The 20,650-nt window shown below is 42.1% G+C and overlaps 2 protein-coding genes across 14 annotated transcripts in view; one reads left to right on the top strand and one right to left on the bottom strand.

The window, feature by feature from the left end:
• Window positions 1-16,090, top strand: part of PWWP2A (PWWP domain containing 2A) — a 42,656-nt gene extending 26,566 nt beyond the window's left edge. For 3 of the 12 annotated variants that reach the window (XR_004422013.1, XR_004422014.1, XR_004422009.1), the window contains one exon: window positions 1,490-1,609. Coding sequence is in view for 6 of the 12 variants with exons in the window: in XM_033097083.1 (XP_032952974.1) it covers window positions 1,490-1,613; window positions 4,040-4,118 (203 nt within the window). In the remaining 6 variants the exon portion in view is untranslated. Of the gene's footprint in view, window positions 1-1,489; window positions 1,614-4,039; window positions 6,259-7,387; window positions 12,000-14,308 lie in introns of those variants that run through there. The other 9 variants (XM_033097084.1, XM_033097093.1, XM_033097083.1 and 6 more) reach the window with 6 other exon arrangements.
• TTC1 (tetratricopeptide repeat domain 1) overlaps window positions 13,526-20,650 on the bottom strand; it is a 36,687-nt gene continuing 29,562 nt past the window's right edge. Inside the window, exon 7 of one of the 2 annotated variants that reach the window (XM_033097097.1) lies at window positions 13,526-14,141. In XM_033097097.1, the coding sequence (XP_032952988.1) occupies window positions 14,008-14,141 (134 nt within the window). In that variant the 3' untranslated portion in view covers window positions 13,526-14,007. The remainder of the gene's footprint in view (window positions 14,142-20,650) is intronic. The other variant, XM_033097096.1, reaches the window with a different exon arrangement.

The following is a 20,650-nucleotide window of genomic DNA, read 5'->3' as shown; positions in this document are numbered from 1 at the left end:
CTTTTTCATGTCCTCTGAAAGGGAGATTGAGTGTTTACTTACCTTGTTCTGATTTGCCCTCGTATGTCTGCTGCCTCTCAGGAATAGTTGCCATTGTTGCACATAAGCTTTCTCTTAATGGGCAAAATAAGTAATTTCCAATGAAATCACTGCCTTTCACGAGCGTGTCTCTACATTTATGGCATCACCATCGACTCCCCAGCTTTTCCCAATGGATCCTGTATGTGTGGTCAATTTCAAAGAAAGATCTTGAGGCCCTAAAAGCATTGAGGGAGGGGAAGCTCATCTTAAACATTAACACAAAAGACTCTGTGGCCCAGGGACTGGCATGTTAGTTAATATTTTACGTGGTATTTCAGGGGCTGGAGGGGAATGCACAGGGAAAGATCATTCTTCGATGCAGCTTCTTGACTCTTGCCTAGAATTGGAAAGGAGATACTTTAGAATGATTGTTGAAACCTAACAGGTTTTATTTACGGATGGACAGGTTCAAAAGAAATTCTCTCCTGCAAATTCCTTTTCTTCTTGGTGATTGCTGTTGGGGTATAATAGTATATTTAAGTTTTCCCGTGAACAAAAGGGTATGTAACCTCATTTAAGAAAATTATTGAGTTAAAATTAAAAAGTATGTTTATAGATCAGGTGTATAAACTTTCTCCTTTTCAATGTCAGAAAAGCCTTTTTTTTTGGTTTTGATTATATGCTATTGCTTTTAGCATTTTAAAAAGAACTATTGTAAGGACTGAGTATCATCTAAATCAGTGACGCCAGAGTTAACTACACTGATGTGATAAATTGTTTATTTGTACTTACAGCAGGGAATTAAGCACACAAGCAAACACGTTTAAAATTAAGGCTTAAAATAGCAGGCTTTTTTGAATTATGCTCAGTATTTGTAGTCTGTTCTGAAAGCCTCACTGAGAAAGCTTATCTTGTCAGACTTATTTCAAGCAGGTACTAACTCATGCATTAACTGACTAGGTCCTGAATAGTATGCACAGGTGCTCACTGGCCTTAGAGGAGAAGGGGATTCGGGCATGTTTGGTCATTCTGCAAAACAGGGTCTCGTTAATGTAATACAGACAGGGGTGATGACTTCAGCCCTAGTTGAATACTGAGATCAGGATTACTTCAATGCTAGGCTAGTGTTAGTCTAGCCATTTTTTGTCAGGAACATTACCTGTGAGTGAGTTAGCATTGGAGGGCAGCACCTTGGCGTGCCTGAAGGCATTTTGCTGCTGAATTGACTTGGGCCAGAGAGTGCCCTCTCCTGGCCATGGCTGGTGTGTACACACCTCAAGTCTTTTCCTTTAGTTTAGTACGAAAGCTTCATATTCTGTGAAGCCAGCAAGTTATCCAGACTAAATAAATTCATTAGGAAAATTCAATTGAATTTTGGTCTTATTTTTAAATTTTTTTTTTGGTAAAATGGATTAAAAAAACTCGAATGACTGCTCTATTTTTGTTAACTTGGTTTTTTCTACCATAGGTCTCAACAAATGGCAGCTATTACATCAGACAGTGACGAATCCTGCTGCTCCCTTACAGTGTCTGACAGACCACTGTGGATTCAGACTGGGAGCATTGAAGTTAACAGTGAAACGGGCAGGTCTGTCTGTGTTAAGCCCTGCCACAAAGCGAAGAGGGCATCATGTCACCACTTGATCATTCCCAAAATAGATCAGGCTAGACATACAATAATCCAGTAGTTCTTTCTCCTTAGTTTTCATTGACCTTGGTAGCTGCGTATATACCTCGTGTAGGTGATAGTTTTAATGAGTGAAACTAGTGAAACTGACTTATCATTTGATGTTACCTGCTGTGCTAAAAAGGTAGAGCCAGCCTCCTTTGAGCTTCCATGAGTTGAGAGGAATTTCTCCTATGGTGGTAGAAGTTGGGATTGCCGAATTATGTCAAATAGTACCTGAGCCTCCCTGGACAAATAGTGGATTTCTTTCTCTTTTCACTATCTCAGTCTTTGTCACTTTTATATCCGTACTTTAACTTCTTAGTTATTAATGTATACATAAGAATATTCATAATGAACATATATTCTTAGTGAATTAACCTCAGAACCATTTGTCATTTACATAAAGCAAGTCAAAACCGAGGGTAGCAAAAGAGAATGCTGAAATGTAGTTGTAATTATTTAAGTACATTTATTGAAACCTCCTTGGATGATGCCTGAAAGGCTTATATTGGGCTTCTATAGAGCAGGAAACGTTTAGGGATTTCTGTTGTGCTGCTTTTGAATATGCGATCTCTGCTCCCTTGAATTAAGGCTGTTGAACCCTCTGGTGTTTGCAGCTAGTGAAGAGCTGTAATTGGGCTGTATCATTGTATATGACCTGTAATCTGCAAGCTGGGTCAAAATGGCATTTTGGATCAGAGGTTGAGGCTGGGATATTTTAGACTCTTACCTGTGTGGGAGTGGTAGCTATCCTTATCATGATGATTTCTTCCGGGAATGGCATTTTTAGTTTTCGGCACCTCATAGGAAAAGTAAGATCTGCTTCAATTGTTGACTTTCCTGCCAACTTGAATAGGCCTCACTAAGGTTCAGGCTAAATGTTGAGAGGCATAAATAAAAGGAATGGAAATGTACATGGGATTGGCTATTTATTTTTTTTCTCCATCAGTTTATAAAATGAAGAGTTCTGAGTCTAAAGTTCTTGAGTCTAAATTTATTAGTCTTAATGATATATCTCAGTTTTAGACAAGAAAAACTTTTCTTAGTTGAATGTCGAATTTTAAAATGGTGTTAATCATTCTGGTTCTTCTGAAGCAAAGGCTACATTCACCTTCCACTCTGATGTGTGCAGTATTTATGGCTAGAAGTAATCTTGCATTGCTTGAGAAGAAACATGATAGAATGCCCTGTGAAATTTATAGGTCTTGATCCAGTAAGTGAAGCACGGCAACAGCTGGAAGTTAACATAAGATAGAGTTGTATCAAAGAATGGGAAAGATGCCTACTTTGAAATGTTTGGAAGCTAAATATTGGGAAGAAGGGGGGTTTTCTTTATTCTGTTTTGTATTCTATATTTGTTTTGTCTGTTATTCCACTGAAAATACCGTATCTTTGGTTGAAAAATACACTAGACCAAAAAAGATCATTTTTTTCCTCCACTGATCTCCTCTTTTGGGATTCAGACTCCTACTGATACTTAGGTTCCCAGGTTTGAGAGGCAAAACCTAGGATTGTAGAGGGTTTCAATGGGGTTCTTACCACTTCTTGGTATGAAAGGGAGGTCGGTATTGTTAGGCATTTTGGTCATGCTACTTGGCAGTAATTTGAAAAGCCTTGTCCCATATAAATGTTCTGCTCAGAGTCCTGCTTTTGCTGGAGGTCTGGTGCAGAGTGCCTGGTTTGCTGACGTAGCAAGGGAGACTGGCCAGTCTAACCAGTATACAGAAACTGTCCTCAAGCAGCAAAATGGTGCTCCTGACGCCTTCTCATGTGCTATGTCTACCCCTGGGGAGCCACCCGTCACGTTCTTTTTTTTTTTTTTTTTTTTTGCTCTTTGCGTCTATGTAGACAGTATGATCTGCAGCTGATTTTTCGTAGCCAGGTTTCGTATATAAATTTGTTTAAGCTAGTAGATAGCCTGTGCTAGAGGAAGGCTGCTGGTACTTCATAGCAGTCCACTGCAGCTAAGCTGACTCGCAACGTTTAGTATTGTTACCTGTGGAATGGCAGGACAAAGAACAAAGCTGAAATTCCCTTTACTAGGCAAATATTCATAAATAAGCATTTTTAAAAATACACTCAAGTGCAGATTATGTAAAGATGACAACCATTTTATTTGTGTTCGAATTTGTCCAGATATACTTTAGAAATGACATGAATGCTTCCGCTGGTTTACAGTGGCAATAAGTTTTGTTCTCCAAAAATACTGGTCAAGTTTAATTTTAAAAGAAAAAAAATCAGGTGTGATCCCACAGTCTATATAGGGCTTAATTTAAACAACACGGACATCACTTTTCTCATATAATTACTTGTGCTTAACTGCATTTTCTTTTCTTTACTATATTTCAGCACAAAGACATTAGCAGGCTGCTGGTTCCATGGACCTGTAACCACAGTGACAGAACAGCAGAGCATCAGGACTGAATGAAATTGGAGACTCAGATTTTTAAAGCTGCGCTAAGAAGTGAATGTTAAGGGCAATGGTTAAAACCAAGTTTATACAGGGGCACTTGCAAACTGCTATAGTAAATCGAAGAAAAGGTAAAATATAAACCATTGCAATAAATTATGCATGAGATGAGGAGAAAAGTGACGTTGAATACTATTCGCATACAAAGAACTCTTGAATTTTATGTATGAAGAATCACTGTAACTTCTTTCGACCGTGAAGTTCTTAGCAGTACAGTTTGGACAGGCCTAGAAGGCATGGGATGATGGCAGAAATGTTGACTTATTTTTCATATGAAAACTTTGTGCTTTCTCCGAGGTTTATGTTACTCAGTTCAGATATGAGCAAAGGTATTTCTAAAATGGCTCTCCTATGAAACTGCAGTTATCACAAATTTTGAGGCCAGCATTTCATCTTCAGGGTGCCAGTAGAAACGGCAGAAAAGATTTAACATCGTACTAAAAGATGGCAAGGTACCCCACCCCAAAAATTTGGATTTTTTTTTTTAAAAATAAAGCAGGGCTGTATTATCTTGACTATACATTTGCTTGTTAGAACATACTAAGATGTATTTATTTGCCACCAGTATTTAACATTTTGTGCACATTTTCATAACATTCTTATCTTTCAAATTCTAATTCCGTGGATAGGTTAGTGTTGGTCTTGGAGTGAAAATGTATACTCTAAGAGCTAGTTCTTCATTCTACTGAGCTGGAAAGGCTTATTATTCCTATCCTTACTGATTTTATCTAGTTCAGAAAAGGTGACAGTATCTGAATTTTGATGTGGACTTCTCTCCACGGAGAGCCCCTCCCTCTTGTTGAAGTGCAAGAAATTCTCACAGTTGTCAGGTGTACTTGACCCTGGGGAATGAGCAGCAGGAACAGACCCATAAATATGGCGTCGAACTTTTCACACATGGAGCATGAATTCTTATTAATGGAGACCATAATGTTTTTCTTGTCTTTGGAATATACATATTAAAAAAAAAAAAAATTTTTTTTTTAAATGAGTAGAGAAAACATTAATGAGAAAACCAGATTAACTTGTTAGTACATTTTTAAGGCATTTTATATTTGATGGTGCCGTACTTTTAATAATAAAACTGAAGTTTTTTAGTGGCAATACTGATTTTTTTAAACAAGATAATCCACATTGATTACTTAATACAAAAAAAGGAAAAAAAAAGCCAGAAAAATTTCATTTGAAGCAACATAACAGATAACTGAGCATTTGGCTCAAGTGTTCAAACTTTTCCTAATCTTAATTGTATAGGTATGGAATTAATTGACCCCATACTCAGGATTAACAAAAGGTTCTGGTTGAGAGTTTTAGAACATTTAATATACCTGACTAGAATTTGTTGTACAACTCTAGAAGTAAAGGTAGGCAGTCTTGCTTCTGTGAGTTTAATGCAAATCGTAATTATACTGTAATTAAAATTTTGACTGCATTCTAAAATTGTCTTTTTGGAAAAGTATTTATCATGGAGTCATACATGTGATCAAATCTGAAAAAATCCACTCAGAACTGTTCCAGCAGGGAGTTCTAAAGATTCCAGGTCTAAAGATTCCAGGTCCTTCCGCGGCACCCTGCTTTTTGGAGCTCTAGGGCTTAGGCTTGGGTCCAGCCTGTTCTTTCGATGTATCACACCATCACTACCTGTCAGGCTCACTTCAAGAACCAGGTAACTCCCAAACCATGGTGGAATGTATAAGCAAGATTTCTAATGAAGCTTTAGAATTCCTGTTTGTACAGTGATGGAAATGATCAAGAAGTAATACAGAGGCAAGAGAATTGAGAGAGATCAGGTTTTAAGTGTCTATTTTTTTCTCATGACAAATTTTCAAAAGTGTTTTGTTGTAAACCTGATTTTCTTTAAAAAAAAAAAAGGAACTTGGTAGTAATTTAAAATCTAGACACATACCATGTTATTTCACTTTCATTGCTTTAGTTGCTTAATATTTAAGCTTTGCTTCATGCTACCTTTGTATTTCAAATCTTCAGAAGCCTATTTCATTTTGTAGACTTGAATGACAAACTGTTTCTCATTTAAAGTATGGTGAGACAAATGTTAAAGAATGTTGTGTAACATTATCCAATAAAGTCTCGATATTTTTAAAAATTTAGTTATTTAAAAACTGTTTACTTTTTAGGAGTTAAGTTTTAAAGGTTATTCTTTTTAACTATTAAAATTCAACCACAAGTTGTCCTTTAGGGAAGCTGTTTAAAGTAGCATGGCTTCCTTAGGAGAACAACCTGTAGGTTTTAATCACTGGAAGATTTTATGGGACTTTTTAATGACCAGGGATGGATGAATCATTAGGACTCTGCACAAACATTACTGTTTTCTGATGGAAAACAAACCCACCCTTCAGAGTTGGATGTAATTAAATGTCTACAGGTGGGTTTTATATTTGTTTTAGTTTTAAGGAGTCCTGCCCTTAGGATAAATGGCTGCTTCCTTAAAAGCCCAGCCTATCCAATGTGCAAGTGAGGTCAAGTGTTTGACCAGAAATACTCAGTTGTCAGGAAAAAATTAACCTCTTAAAACCTACGACAGTTGAGATTTTTTTAGGACTCACCCAGAAACTTAGGTCACTGTATTTTTTTTTCTTTCCATTTTTTGTAAACCAGTCCTTTATAAGGCTGCCTGTTATTCCAGAATATATGTGAAGTCTTTAATCACAGACACTCTCCCATATCAGTTTTTCTAAATGAGTATAAAATGGAGGCCACTGGAATCTGGCTCTGTTAATATCTTTTTTCCCTCAAGTTTCCTACTAATGATAAGGGAACTAGAGAGAACCAGGGAAAGTATACAAGTCCCATGCTCATTCTCTGGAAGGCGTACATGAGATCCCCTCCCCCCGGTACCAATTCTGATCGTGTTGTGTACACCTATCAGTATGTTTATAGACAATTCCTCCTACAAGATACAGGGAATGAGGGATGAAACCCACAGATGACAGGAAACAAGTTCAGATTCATGCCCTGGAATCACGCACGGACTACGTACCAGTACTCGCTATGTCACCACATACTCACTTAGATAAAAGTAAGCTGTCTGCCTGCTTGTATACCGACAGCTCATTTATCCTCTTTTCAAGTAATGATGCTGCCAGCAGTGCTTTGAATAGAGCATATTGTGTTTCTTAAGCGTACTTCTCTCTAGTGATGAGTGTCCTGCCAAATTTTTGCTTACAATGAAATTTCATGGCCTAACAACTCCTTTGCTTTGATATCAGGAGGTAATGAACCTGGGATGAAAGAGAATACAACTGAAGAATACTGTGTCAGAGGAAGAAGAACTGGCCACACAGTGGCTAGGTCACTGTCCTTAAGAATTACGGACACTTCAGTTAGCCCCTTTTATCATTCCCTCATGAGGCCCACTGAGTAAAGGAACATGAGCTGCTGATATTAGAGGAAGATGCTTCTCTGCAAATAACTGCACTAGTCTAAGAGACATGGATTCTTAGTTGTCAGTGACCTTCCTGACAGAAAACTCGGGCAGTGGCTGCACTGGCCAAAATGGAGGTGGAAAAGGAGTGTCTCACCTAGTCAGCTCTTAAAGTCCTGCTCAGCCAAGGCCCAAAACATGGGAGACGTCAGAGAATCTTCCTTGAGTGAAACATTCTGTACTCTTCTGCTTCTGAATTCTGCTAAGCTCAGGTCTACCTCCTGCGGATCCTGAGTAGAAAGCTCAAGCCTGTGGTTACAGAAGGTAAACTGTATCAGCAATGTGAAGCGGTACAGAGCGGGAGCCTGTTGTGTCCCGGCCCCAGAAAAGCACAGCCGAGGCGTCAGAAAGACAAAGCAACAGTACAGAAGACAGTGATGGGGGTGATCCTTCACACGCTTAAATGCAGCTGTCTGAACTTCTGCAGAAAAAAATGAGGCAGACTGGAAAAGCTTTTGCAACACAAGAGGAAGCTACAACCCCTGGCCTCTGATGCTAACTCCACCGATGGCAGAATCCAACCAAAGTGTCGCACAGCCCTAGGAAATTATCAGACCTTTCCTCCCAGTTAACTAACTTCATGAGACAAAGTTGCCAACAGCATATGCTATTCTGGGGCTGTCAAACCATCCCAACAAAACAGTCTTGTGTACTTGAGACCGAGGACACCGAGAGCCTACCACAGCCTACATCCTTTCAGATGCACACAGTTCTCCCCGCCCCACTCCATTCCATCCCCCTGCTCCCAGGCTGGCCTCCCTGAGGACATCTGTCTTCAGTTTGCTCAGGCAGCATGTGGCCGCTGCCTGGGGAGCCCAGGTGGGGCGTCTGATGTAGAATCAGGATGGCATAGAACCCCACAGAGGGACAATGGTTACAGTATCTCCAGATCTAGTGCCTCACATCTGGAGAGCCTTTGGGTTGGTTCCTTCACAGCTGTCATGATGCCTGATGGCTTAGGAGCCCCAGTGCCTGGTAGTTCCCATCTAGGACATATTTTTCAGAAAGCCAGAAACTAACAGCTGGGGCTGAGTCATGGCCACGAGTTGCTAGCTGTGGGCTTCCTTGGTAGTGGGGCAGCAAGCCCTGTGGAAGCTCACATTCCCACCTCAGCTAAAAAAGTTTCCCCTTGAGTGAAAGGAAAAAGGCACGGAGTCCTATTTCTAGTTACAGCTGACAGAACCTAACTCCTGTATGATGGAGTTAGCTGGAGTTACTTATTCCTACCTGGCGACCTCAGAGGGCTGTTGGAAAGTTAGGAGAAAATGAGTATTTGTAGAATATTTCAAACATTTGTAAAGGCAGACTAGGATAACAAAACCTAAGTACCCATCTCTAGCTTCAGTAATTACCAACTCACAGCCAGGAAGACTGACACGTTTGATGCTTTGAAATTTGAGGGCATCCTCCCTAGTTTTCGTAAACTAATTTTATCATTACTTTCTTTGATTGCCCTTAGGGTTTTAAGCAGTCACCCTCTGGGTATTTTAGCCCTACCTCTTGTGGCTGGTAGCAAAGAATGCATTTGTCATTCCCGGGAGCATGAAAGGACTCGGTCTCGTGTGGGCTCAGTGGCTTTCCACACAAGAGTAGGAGGTGACTGGAAATGATCACCTCCTTTCTCCATAGAGCTTTTGATCGTGCAGTTCCCTGAAGGAACTGATTCTCCAGCCACTTCTGGTAGAATATGCCCACATTTCCTTTTTAAAAGGAACTCTAGGTGATGGGAGGACGAAGCTGGTTGCTACTATTCCAGTGCAGGGGGCAGGCTGAAAAGGACAGAAATACCTCACTGAAATGGCTGCCAGGAGATTTTACTAGGGTGTGTGAGGGTGTCATCGTACACAATACACACCAATAGGAAGATTAGAGAAAGAGTTCAATGTCTTACGAGACAATGGAGGGATGAGCTAGGGCGGGATGAGCTAGGGCGGTGAAAGGTAGGATCAAAAGGGGGAAGTGATCATAGAAAGCGACACGAACCACAGCCAAGCTGCAGGCTCACAGGCTTCACCAGCGAGCCTGAGCTCCAGCAGCTCTGGGCCTTCCTTAATGCCAAGGGCAAGCTTAAGGGACAGCACAGATAAAAGGAAAAGTCACGTATTTCCAGTCCTGTGTATCTCAAATTTGCACTCTTGTCTTGGAGGGTTTTTGGACCCTTCCCTGTAAAGAGCTTTCTCAAGATTAAAGCAGCCATTACCTTACACAACTGTCCCCATCCTTCTTGGTCTCCTATCATAGGCTTCCCTTTGACATTCCAAGTTTTGCTAAACCAGTTGTAAAAGACAGGACTTGCAGGTCTGCTTAGCTCTTGGGAACAGACAATCCTTGCAAATACACCTTTCAGGTTTACATCTAATACCTGCTGCCAGCTCGCCAACTCATGCGTCTATTCAGACAGTAAAATGCCTCCAGAAAGTCCTCATCTGCTCTTCCTTAATCAGTCTGGATTCCAGCTTGAGAGCTGTGTGAATTGTAATACAGCAATGTTCCAGAGGCCAGCTCAGACCTGGGACAGCAGAAAGCAGTTCCTTCAACTACACAAAATACTGTTGGAAATAGGACTTGTCACTTATGGACTAAACAAACATTTGAGCTTTGACTATACCTGAGCAACTCTGAAGGTCCAGTGTGTGAGGTCTTGTCATTTTACTGAAGCTCAAGTGTAGGCCCAGGGCTGCGGTGTTCGCAATTAGCTAGTAGGCTCAGCACTCCCCAGCCTCCACATCTTGGCAGGGTGTAATAGTCTCTATTCCTACAGGCACAATAACTTGTCAAGTGATAAGATGGGGCATTTTGTGGGATGGGACGCAGAGCAAGAGGAGAGGAAAAAAACCCAGCTACAGTGCTTGTGATGGAAGGGGAACATGTGGAAAGTCAGAGTTCTTAGCAAAAGAGGTTGGATTTTAAGAACATTTAACCATAGCTCGGATCCATGATGTGAGCAAAATGAACTAATCCACAGTACACTGCAGAGAAGAACCACCAGCTGGGTATGCATTTGTAGAAAGAGTCCCAATTTCTGGGTAAGCCTGCAGAGGCGCCAGTGAATGGAAAAGCTGCTCATGTGAAAGTTGGAAAAGTGGTTAAGACACTGGAAATAAATACAGAGAACACAAGACTCAATGGAAATGTGATCAGGGAGAAGGTGAAACTAGAAGACAAGTTAGGGATTTTTGAGAGTCTCAAGAAAAATCCTTGCAAATATCCAAGATGCAAAAATGAAAATTTGAAAACCAGAAGACACGCTTCTTACAGGCCAGGTTGAATGTCAACATCTGAGGACATTCTACATGGCGACACAAGATGGGCTCGCTTGGTTTTAAGTGACTCTTTACAAAATGTCTTTGTGTTTCACGGGTGCAATTTACAGGATTCATGGTTCAGAAATCCTAGCTGAGCCCTCTCAAGTGGCCAGAGCGGCACACCTAGTGGAATAGAAACACTACTGCAGAACGTTAACTGCGGGTGTCGAGGCCGTGCGGGCAGTGCCCAGAAAAGTCCCCGATCCGTCTGCCCGCCCTGACTAGGTGACGCCAAGCTGTGGTCTTTCCCTGCCTCTGTACCACATTCTTGGGAAGGTGCAAGAACAGCACATAAACCTTCCAAGCTATTTGATATTTGAATCACTTGTTACATCTTAAAATTTCGAGGAAGATGACTAGTTTCTACTTATCCTGAGAAAACAGATAATGGGTGGTAGCAAAGGAGACATTTTAAAACACAGGACTAAATAAAGAGCACCGAATCTAAAGACTTGGGTAGTGATGGTTGTTCACATTGAGACCACCCTTGAGGAGTGTCCTTGAATGCCAATTTACTGTTTCTAGTAGAGCAGCAGGTGCTGGTGATACTACAAACATGAATGTGGCCCTTACCTTCTCGAAGATCATGGTCAAGCTCATGGTCTCTCATGGAGGCAGATGGGGAATAGATCATAGCATTAAAAAAAAAAATATATATATGTCTGTGAGTCTTCAAAAATATTCTAGAAGGAGAGTCAAAATTATTTTGACCCATTGCAGTATCATTGGACTAGGAATATATACAATGTCACAGTGTGATTGCCTTAATAGTAAATTCTGGCATACGTTGTTTTTGGGAGGAGGAAGGCATCACAGAACTTTAAATCATACATCTTAGCAACAGTAGGCAAATACAGGCCACCTTCCTCCCTTACACTTACACACCTCCTACTTTTCAACCCTTTCAAGATTTTTCTCTTGTCAAACATTTTCAAAAGGTTTGAGTCTTTCTTTTCTTGAAGATTTTGGAAGTAGAGAAATAACAGCAGTAGATAAAAACTCCTTGGCTTAAGCAACAAACTCACACCTACTTAGATTCCCTTCCTTTCCTTTCCAGATGCATTACTTGGCCCACTCACTAAAAGCATTTAATGTGGGCCTTACTTGGCATCCTGGAAGATTTCAGGGTGGTGTTGGTGGAGGAGAAGGGGTGGGGGAGAAGAAGGAAAGGAGGGGGGAGGCCTAAGAAGCAAAACCTTTACACCCTGCAGCAATGGTGGGGTCTTTAGGAAGGCTGTTTCTAGGCAAACACGTCTCCTTCCTCCTTATAGCTCAGCTAGTCCTCCAGGAATCGCAGCCCCGGTCCTTTGCTTAGTCTCAGCAATTGAGATCAAGTTGTAATCTGCCAAAGTGGTTTCCAGGTGCTCCTAACACCGTTTCATAGTAATACTCTTTTCACAGTAACGCTAAGGGGTTATTTGCTTTTTTCACTGGCATTCTGTCATGAGTATGCAGAATTTTCCAGACTACACGTGATATTGTGACAAACAGTACAGAAGCAGATATGAGAATCTTGCTATCTTCTATCAAGGCACACATTAAATAAAGAGACTTGCAAAAATCTAAAATGATGTCACTCTTATTAAAACGTGCTTGTTTTGGAAGATATTTTTCTAAAAATATTTTTATATTAACATGAAATACATTTATTCTTAAAGGAATTAACTAAATATTTAAGAAATTTGTTTTAATTTCTAATATGGTAAATATCAATAGATATAATCCACATAAACTAAAATGCTCTTTTTTTTTGAGTGAAGGGGTCCTGAGATCACAAGGTTTGAGAACTCTTGCACAACACTGGCTACACAGATGCCTGGACCTCACAGCTTCCAGCCAAGGCTTCTGTATAACTTGTAGGATTTCTCACCCACACCTTTCTGGGAAAATTAGAGGCCAGATTTACCATAAAGATAGTAAAGCAAAACTAACCCCACTCTTTCTCCCTCTCCCTCTTGTAAATTCCACACACACTTTCACTTCAATCTGGGAGACAAGCTTGGCCAATGCAGAGTTAATACTGCACATCACTCTACTATCTACCAAACACACTGAGCGGCTCAGAGCAGATCACAGACCTGGAACAATCCGTAACACGAGCAGGACGACTGCACATCACTCAGTTGTTATGTGTGCGCTTCATTTCTGCGATGAATCTTGCATGTCACTGCCTTTGACACTCACCCTAACTATTGAAAGCTTTCACCAGCATCAATTAATGACTAGAGAAAACAAACAAAAAAAACCCCAACTACCTTTGAAAACTCGGTTCAAATAGTCGAAAGGAATTTGGTTTTGTTCTGCAATTCACATACCACCACGCCTGAATGAAGCCATTTTAGGTGGAAATTAAGATAGATGCTTGGTCAGAAACATTGATTTCACAGTTATCTGCACAAACATGGAGCGGCCCACAGCTTGTGAGCTGGTTCCTGAATTCTAGTAGATAGTAGAGTGGTCATCTCTTGAAGATCATCTTCAAGGTGCAACTAAGACTTTGGACATAGTTGTAGAATCCAGTAACACTCAGTAACACTGCTTGAAACCAACACTGCTCCCAGAGCCAGAGAGACCTGCTTTAGCTGTCGTTATGGGGACAAAATTCACAACCCAGCTCAGACATGTCACAGAAAGCGTTTATTACCACAGAGGAAATCGAGACGCTGGAGCCCACGCACAGCAGTGTGATCAGGGAGAGGGGACAGCAGGCGGGAACCCCATCAATCGTGTCTGGGCAGTCTCCGACCGGCAGGTGGGCGGGGTCCAGGAGAGACTCTGGCCTTGTGTGTGTGTGAGGCTCAGGGAGGTCAGCCTTAGCAAGAAGGCTTCCCCCCGGACAAAATAAAGGACAGCCAGAGCCAGAGGCAGCAACTGCACAGACACCACCTTAAAATGGAAATTAAATTAGGCTCATTACATCCGGAAGCGCATTTCACCCTGATCGTAAAACACGAGGGAAAAGGGAGTGCGGGGCTCTGCTGGACGGCCTGGCTTGGAGATAAGATGCTGTTCAAGTTAAACGTTGGCAGGGCCTTGCCCCTTGCTAACAGCAAGCAGCACACAATTTACTAGCCAGCTTTAAAAGCTACTGTTATCTTTGTTATCTGTTATTATTCGGATTTTGAACAAAATTGATGGAGTAGGAGCCAGTAGAGGAATCCTGTTTGATCTGGAAATTTTCTGTGGAGAGTCCAAAAGGTCGGAGAACCAAGTTCCCAAGATCTTTTAGTTTACCTGCAATGTAAAAGCAAAAACTCAAATAAATGCGAGGAATGAACAGAAGCAGGAAGACCCCAAACTGCGCTTGCCTTACTATCTGATTACAAAATATCGTGTCTCTCGGCAGTTAAAGAAACTCTGCTTTTACAATGATGAAGCCTCAGCTCCCATGTCTTCTTCAGGAGTGCAGTCACTTCAGTGCCATCCACCTGAGCTTCAGCTTGTGGAGATGACATGACAGAGCCCGGCTGGCTCCTGCGAGAACAAAGCTTCCTGTCCAAACTGGCCAGAACCACCAAAGGACACAGGCTCCGGGAAGAGTGGTGGCCAAATCAGCTGCTGCTCCCAGGGGAATGACGACATCCCGCCACGCCGCTGAGTCTAATTCCACTTAGATTTCTACTGAACCTGGATTCAAACTCAAGCGCCTCCTTTTCTAAGTAAAGCCTCAGCTTCCACACCAAGCCCATCACTTCTTGCTCATCAACACCATCAACCTTAAAAGTTAAATCTTCTATTCCCCAAATCTTCTATTTGCAGACTTTCCTCATCAATCACCGGGTGAGATCATGTCCTAAAACCAGAATTGAGACACATGGTATGTAACCAAGGTCCCACATACGACAGGGTTAGGGAATTTGTATGTCAAAAGTTGGAGTTTCTAGGACATTGGAGAGATTTATACCGATTTATGGGACAATGGGATGGAATGTTTGAAACTAGGCGTAATGGAAAATACTGGCGAGGATGGGTGAATACAGTTTCGACCTTTTCTAAACTCTTCTAATTTTCCTTGCAGCTCTGCTTCCAATGGAGGAAAATGGGGGTAAAAGGGCAAGAAACCCCCAATCATCAGAGGTACAGGTCCTCCCACCTTACCCTTGTTAGCAGCTTTCTTCCTCTGAGGCCTCCCACCTGGAAGTAAAGCCCAGGTAAAGAACTTGAAGATGCACAGCCTTTAAATGTCCAGGCCTGTTCTAATAACTCAAGCAGAACGTTTGGTCTCACTCTGAGATTTAGCCACCCAAGCTCACCATATTCTGAGAAAAGCTCCTGGAACTCGGGGTGACTATGCTCCAGGCAGGCTTCCCAAACATAAACCTGGAACACATATGCTCAGTGATGCTGTTTACGGAGAATCACTGGCACAGACCTGACAACACAGAGGGACCCAGAGCATGGCCTCTGGGAGAGGGATGCGTGGGGAGGGGACCGCAACAGGCGGAGAAATGACAGGGCAATCCCAGGAAGGGTGTTACCCACAACTGTGGCAGTATGTCTTGGGGTTGAGGAAAAAGGACAGGGAGCAAACGAACATTAAGAAGCCCGAGCAAATGTCACTGCTGGCCCAATCCTTGGCCCTTCTGACACGGACTGAGCGAGCAGGGCTCCCGAGTGGCTCCCGTCTCACTCCCAGAAGCCTCTGCTCCAGGGCCAGCACCTGGGTGGAGGGATCTCTCCCAGTCCCTCCCCGTTGCCAGAACAACGGAAAGGGCCGCTGTACATCGTATTCAGCATGTCCGATGTGAGGCACCGGCATCTAAAGGATAAAAGTTCTCAGCTTCTGAGACGCTCACAGTCTAGAGGGGAGACAGACAGACTGAGGTGTGCAGAGGCGCAGCTCTCAGGACGCGCAGGGATGTGAGGAAGGTGGCGTTTCAGGAGACTGCTCTGAAGGAGGTGAGCAGTCACAGGCTAATGGCGTGCCACTGTGTCCTAGAGATGGTGGCAAAGTGAGGGTACGAGTGTTCCATCACAGATGGAGACGGAGAACTGGGGCCTTTGCCTAAGTGCCTGAAGGACCTGCCCGCCCCAGGGAGCTCTGACCATTCAGCTTGGCAGTCATGAAAACGTGCTTCTCCAAACGCAGGGAGCACAGCTCTGTACTCCAGGCCGAGGCCGTGTGCCCCACGGCCGCTCCTAGTCAGTGACGGTGCACGACAGGGACTGACCAAGGACTCCATGACTGGTAACTCTGGCTTCCCAACAGTTTCTTCGCACTTTTCCCACCCAATTTTCCTCTCAGGGATCTGACAGCTCTCCCACTCCTCCAGCCCCCGCCCCTCCGCCCCATTTCTCCTGCAGGTGTTTCCCCCAATAAATTTTGCGCCCTTCAGATCCAATCCTGGCTTCTCTTTGTCACACATACGGTATCATTCTTTGTCCTTCCATTCAAACATCCCTGCCTTTATAACTCAACGGCTTCACAATTCTCCAGAACAGCAGAACAGAGTATGGGCAGTTCTGCTTGATAAATGTAAGACATACACACAGCAGCCAGTTCATATGTAGCTGAGCCTCAGTGAGAGGAAGATTCCGTCCAGCTTGGGCAGGGGGCAGGGGAGACGTGGCAGTGTGTAAGAGTTTGCATTTGAATCGCCACCAATGGACAGACAGGACTGCAACCATGTGAGACAGAGGGAGTGGGCGGTGCAAGCACGGTGGTTTGAACAAACGTACAGTGAGCCGGAGTGTCCAGGGCTGAAAGGCAGGCGGGGGGTGCAGTGCACCAGGCTCTGAGCCAGGCCCAGCCGCGTGTGCTGCTTGTGCCACAGGAAGGCCGCTGGTTTGAGCACTGAGCTTTCAAGGCTGATAGTGCTGTGGCAAAGTGAAGAGTGAACCAGAGAGGGGAGCCTGGAGCTGGTTCTGACGGCAGGTTAGAGCCACATTATGGCAGAGAGGCCACTTCTTCACTGAGCACACATCAGAATGTGTACGATGTCGGGTAAAACAGCTCTGAAATCATTGGCCCAGTGGAAACATAAGGGAACAGAGCAAAACTTGATGGTAGGACCAACGAGTTTCTGGGGTCTGAAAAATTCACATTTTGCTGTTTAAGACGATGGCAGAAAAGTACCTGCAGTGGAGATGGTGTTTCTGAGCAGATACACAATCACACACTCATGAGTTTCTCCGCTGCTGTGTAGTCAGGCTGGGTGCTCAGAGACTAAAGCAGCTTCCTTGTAGCCAAGGCAGGATCATTTGCCAAACAAGCCCGCCTGCCACACTTTCCACTGTTTGCACAATTCTGTGCCCCCCACACCTGGGCAATCATCAATTAGGTTTCCTGATTTCCACTTGCAGCAAATCTGGCACTGCCACTCAGCCAGAAGTGTCAGTGTCCTTAACTGTTAGGATCTCATGTATTACACAAGTTTCCATGGCAAAGAGAAGGGCTCAAAACTGCTTGTGCTTGGACAAGAATGTTTAAGACTAGAGATCAAGGCTTGTCACTGGATCCTGTTCTGATATTAATTTCTATGCCTCCAAGCAATGTATATGATAAACCAACTGGCTCATTCTGAGTAATTTCTCTTTGGAAATACTAACTGCAGTAGTCAATTTACCCTGAGGAGAACCAGTAATGCCATTTGTTTTTACCTCCTTAAATCACTGGGGTTTAAGGATACACCACATAACAAAATAAAAGATAAAAACCATATTATCCTAACAGATGCAGAAAAAGCATCTGACAAGATACAACAGCCATTTATGATTAAAACTCTCAATAAAATGGGGACAGAAGTAAAGTACCTCCACATAATAAAGGCCATATATGACAAACCATCAGCTAATACACTCATGGTGAAAAACTGAAGGCTTTTCCTGTAAGATCAGGAACAAGACAAGGATGGCCACTCTCGCCGCTGTTACTTAACATAGAACTGAAGGTCCTCGCCAGAGCAACGGGGTAAGAGAAAGAAAGCAAAGGCATCCAAATGGTAATGAAAAAGTAAAACTGTCACTATTTGCAGCTGACATGATTCTATATATATAGAAAACCCTAGAGACCCCACCAAAAGACTATTAGAAACAAAAAATAAATACAGAAAATTTGCAGGCTACAAAATCAACATACAAATATCCATTGTGTTCCTATATACTAACATGAAATATTGGGGGAAAAAAGAAGAAAACAAACCCATTTACAACTGCAACAATAAGGATAAAATAGTAATAAACTTAACAAAGAAAGTGAAGGACCTGTACAATGAAAATTATAAGATATTGTTGAAAGAAACTGAAGAAAACACAGAAATGGAAAGATACTCCATGTTCATGGATTGGAAGAATTAACATTGTTAAATGGTCATATCACCTAAAGCAATATACAGATTTAATGCAATCCCCATCAAAATTCCAATGGCATTTTTCACAGAAGTAGAACAACAACAAAACATCCTCAAAACCACAAAAGACCCCAAATAGCCAAAGCAATTTTGAAAAAAAAAGAACAAAGCTAGAGGCATCACACTCCCTGACTTCAAACTATACTACAAAGCAACAATAATCAAAACAGTATGGTAGTGGCAGAAAAACAGACCAAAGAACCAGAATTAAGAAACCAGAAATAAACCCATACATGTATGGTCAACTAATCTTTGACAAAAGAGCTAAAAACATACAACGGAGAAAGGAAAGCTCTTCAATAAATGGTTCTGGGAAAACAGGAGAGCCATGTGCAAAAGAATGAAACTAGACGCTGTTTGTCACCATATACCAAAATTAACTCAGAATGAATCAAAGACCTAAAAATAATACCTGTAACAATAAATTGCGTAGAAGAAAGCATAGACACTAAATTTAGGAACCTTGGTTTCAGAGAAGTTTTTGTGAACTTGATTCCAAAGGCAAGGGAAATAAAAACAAAAATAAATGAATGGGACTACATCAAACTAAAAAGCTTCTGCATAGCAAAAGAAACCATCAAGAAAACAAAAAGGCAACCAACCAAATGGGAAAGATATTTGCAAAGGATACCTCCAATAAGGGAATAATACCCAAAATACATAAGAACTCATACAACTCAACAACGAAAAACAACCTGATTAAAAACTGGGCACCTTGAATATTTCACGTGAATAGACACCTTTTCAAGGAAGACATTACAAATTTTCTATTTGTAATCAAAGCTTGTTCAGAGACCTATGTTAGCGTCATCACCTGGCCACCAAGTGCATCCCTCTTGCCCTCCCAGGGGAGCTGCCCAGATGGATGGCTCATTTCACCACCTCTGTCACGGAGCCTCACCCTAGGAGGGCACTCCTTTCCCCCACACCAGGTTCAACAGCCGCACCTCTTGAGACACTCCTGAATGCAGAGCAATACATGAAGGACTTGTGCTCAGCATCTCATAGCTGAGCAGGAGCTTCAGGGATTCTGAAAATGTCTCATTGGTTTTTCTTTGAACTTTTTTTTTACTATTTACCTATCTGTGTGAGCAAAAATATTTAATATTATGCAATCAAAACAAAGAAATAAATGAGATATATAGGTACTCATAAGGCTGTGTCTGCCATCTAAACCCGATTTCAACTTTTTCTTCCTCAAACTTGCCTGATTATTCAAATTATAATTGATATACATTTCAATTTATACAAATAAAACACTTTTTTTCTAATTGTCGTTTCACATAAATTGTGTTTAAAAAAAGAGGTTCTACTATTTTAAAAAACAGGTTCTACTATTTTAAAAAACATGAAAATTACTAGATTAGGGCAAAGCCAAGTAACAGGGCATCACCAGTACCATCGATTGCTCAAAAAAGGCTCTGAGTGTTTTGGGGTGCTCTGTGCAGGGCATGTGTTCCCACCTCATCACACCATCGACCATATCCCTTAGGTCCTTTCAAACCTTATATGCCCTGGCTTTCGTGGCCATGAGGCTAATGTTCCTAGAGAAAAGGACAAAAGGAAACAAACACTCTGCTTGTTGACCCTTCCTCAAATCTGAAGCCACTCTGAGTGTCCTGTGATCAGCAAGGACTACGGCACTAGGACTGATGTCCCCTGGTCTCCACTCCTGTTCTGATGATATTTATAAATGACAGGCTAGGAAGGGAGAAGCAGGTATATTTTACCCATTCATAATTCCAATCAGGTTTTTTTCTCCCATGGAGAGGGTACATAGCTCTTCTGTCTTAACAAAAGGAGGTTACAGAGAGAAAAGAAAAAGCAAGTCAAAGATTAATGAACAAATCTAAATCAAAGCTAATTTTGTTAAGTAATCACATAATTTCGTAAATGCCAATAACAAACAGTATTGAGCAGCGTTTCAAATCTGTAACTGCCAGTCCTCCAGCAGAAACCATCATTCCCAGGGAAACTAGCACTAAAAATCGTGCGGTCCGCTACAAAGAGCTTGCTCACCTTCTAAAGAGGAGACGTTATTTTACACTCAGAGTGACTACCCTGCAAGGATCTCATATAGTACGTGAACCACGGTCACATCATCTGCAACAAGGAGGGAAGAACACCAGGAAACTCCCGTGGGGCTGAGGTTCCACATAGGGAGATTGCTCTCCTATGGTCGGTAACACCCAGAAGCGATATTTTATTCATGATCCTTAGATTCATTAAGAAAACAAAACCTAGGCATTCAAACTATCAACGTGTAACAACAAACGGACATGTTATTTACCAAGCAACTTAAGTTGTTTAAGTCTGATGGGAGGAGATTTCATACAGAAGCAACTGAAGGAATGAGTTCAACTTGAATATTTCACGTGAGGGAACAATGTAAGT

The sequence above is a fragment of the Rhinolophus ferrumequinum genome, chromosome 24, assembly GCF_004115265.2.
Source record: "Rhinolophus ferrumequinum isolate MPI-CBG mRhiFer1 chromosome 24, mRhiFer1_v1.p, whole genome shotgun sequence".
NCBI classification, from domain to species: Eukaryota; Metazoa; Chordata; class Mammalia; order Chiroptera; family Rhinolophidae; genus Rhinolophus; species Rhinolophus ferrumequinum.
Note: the sequence above shows the minus strand (reverse complement) of the source record. Positions and strands in the feature narration are given on the sequence as shown.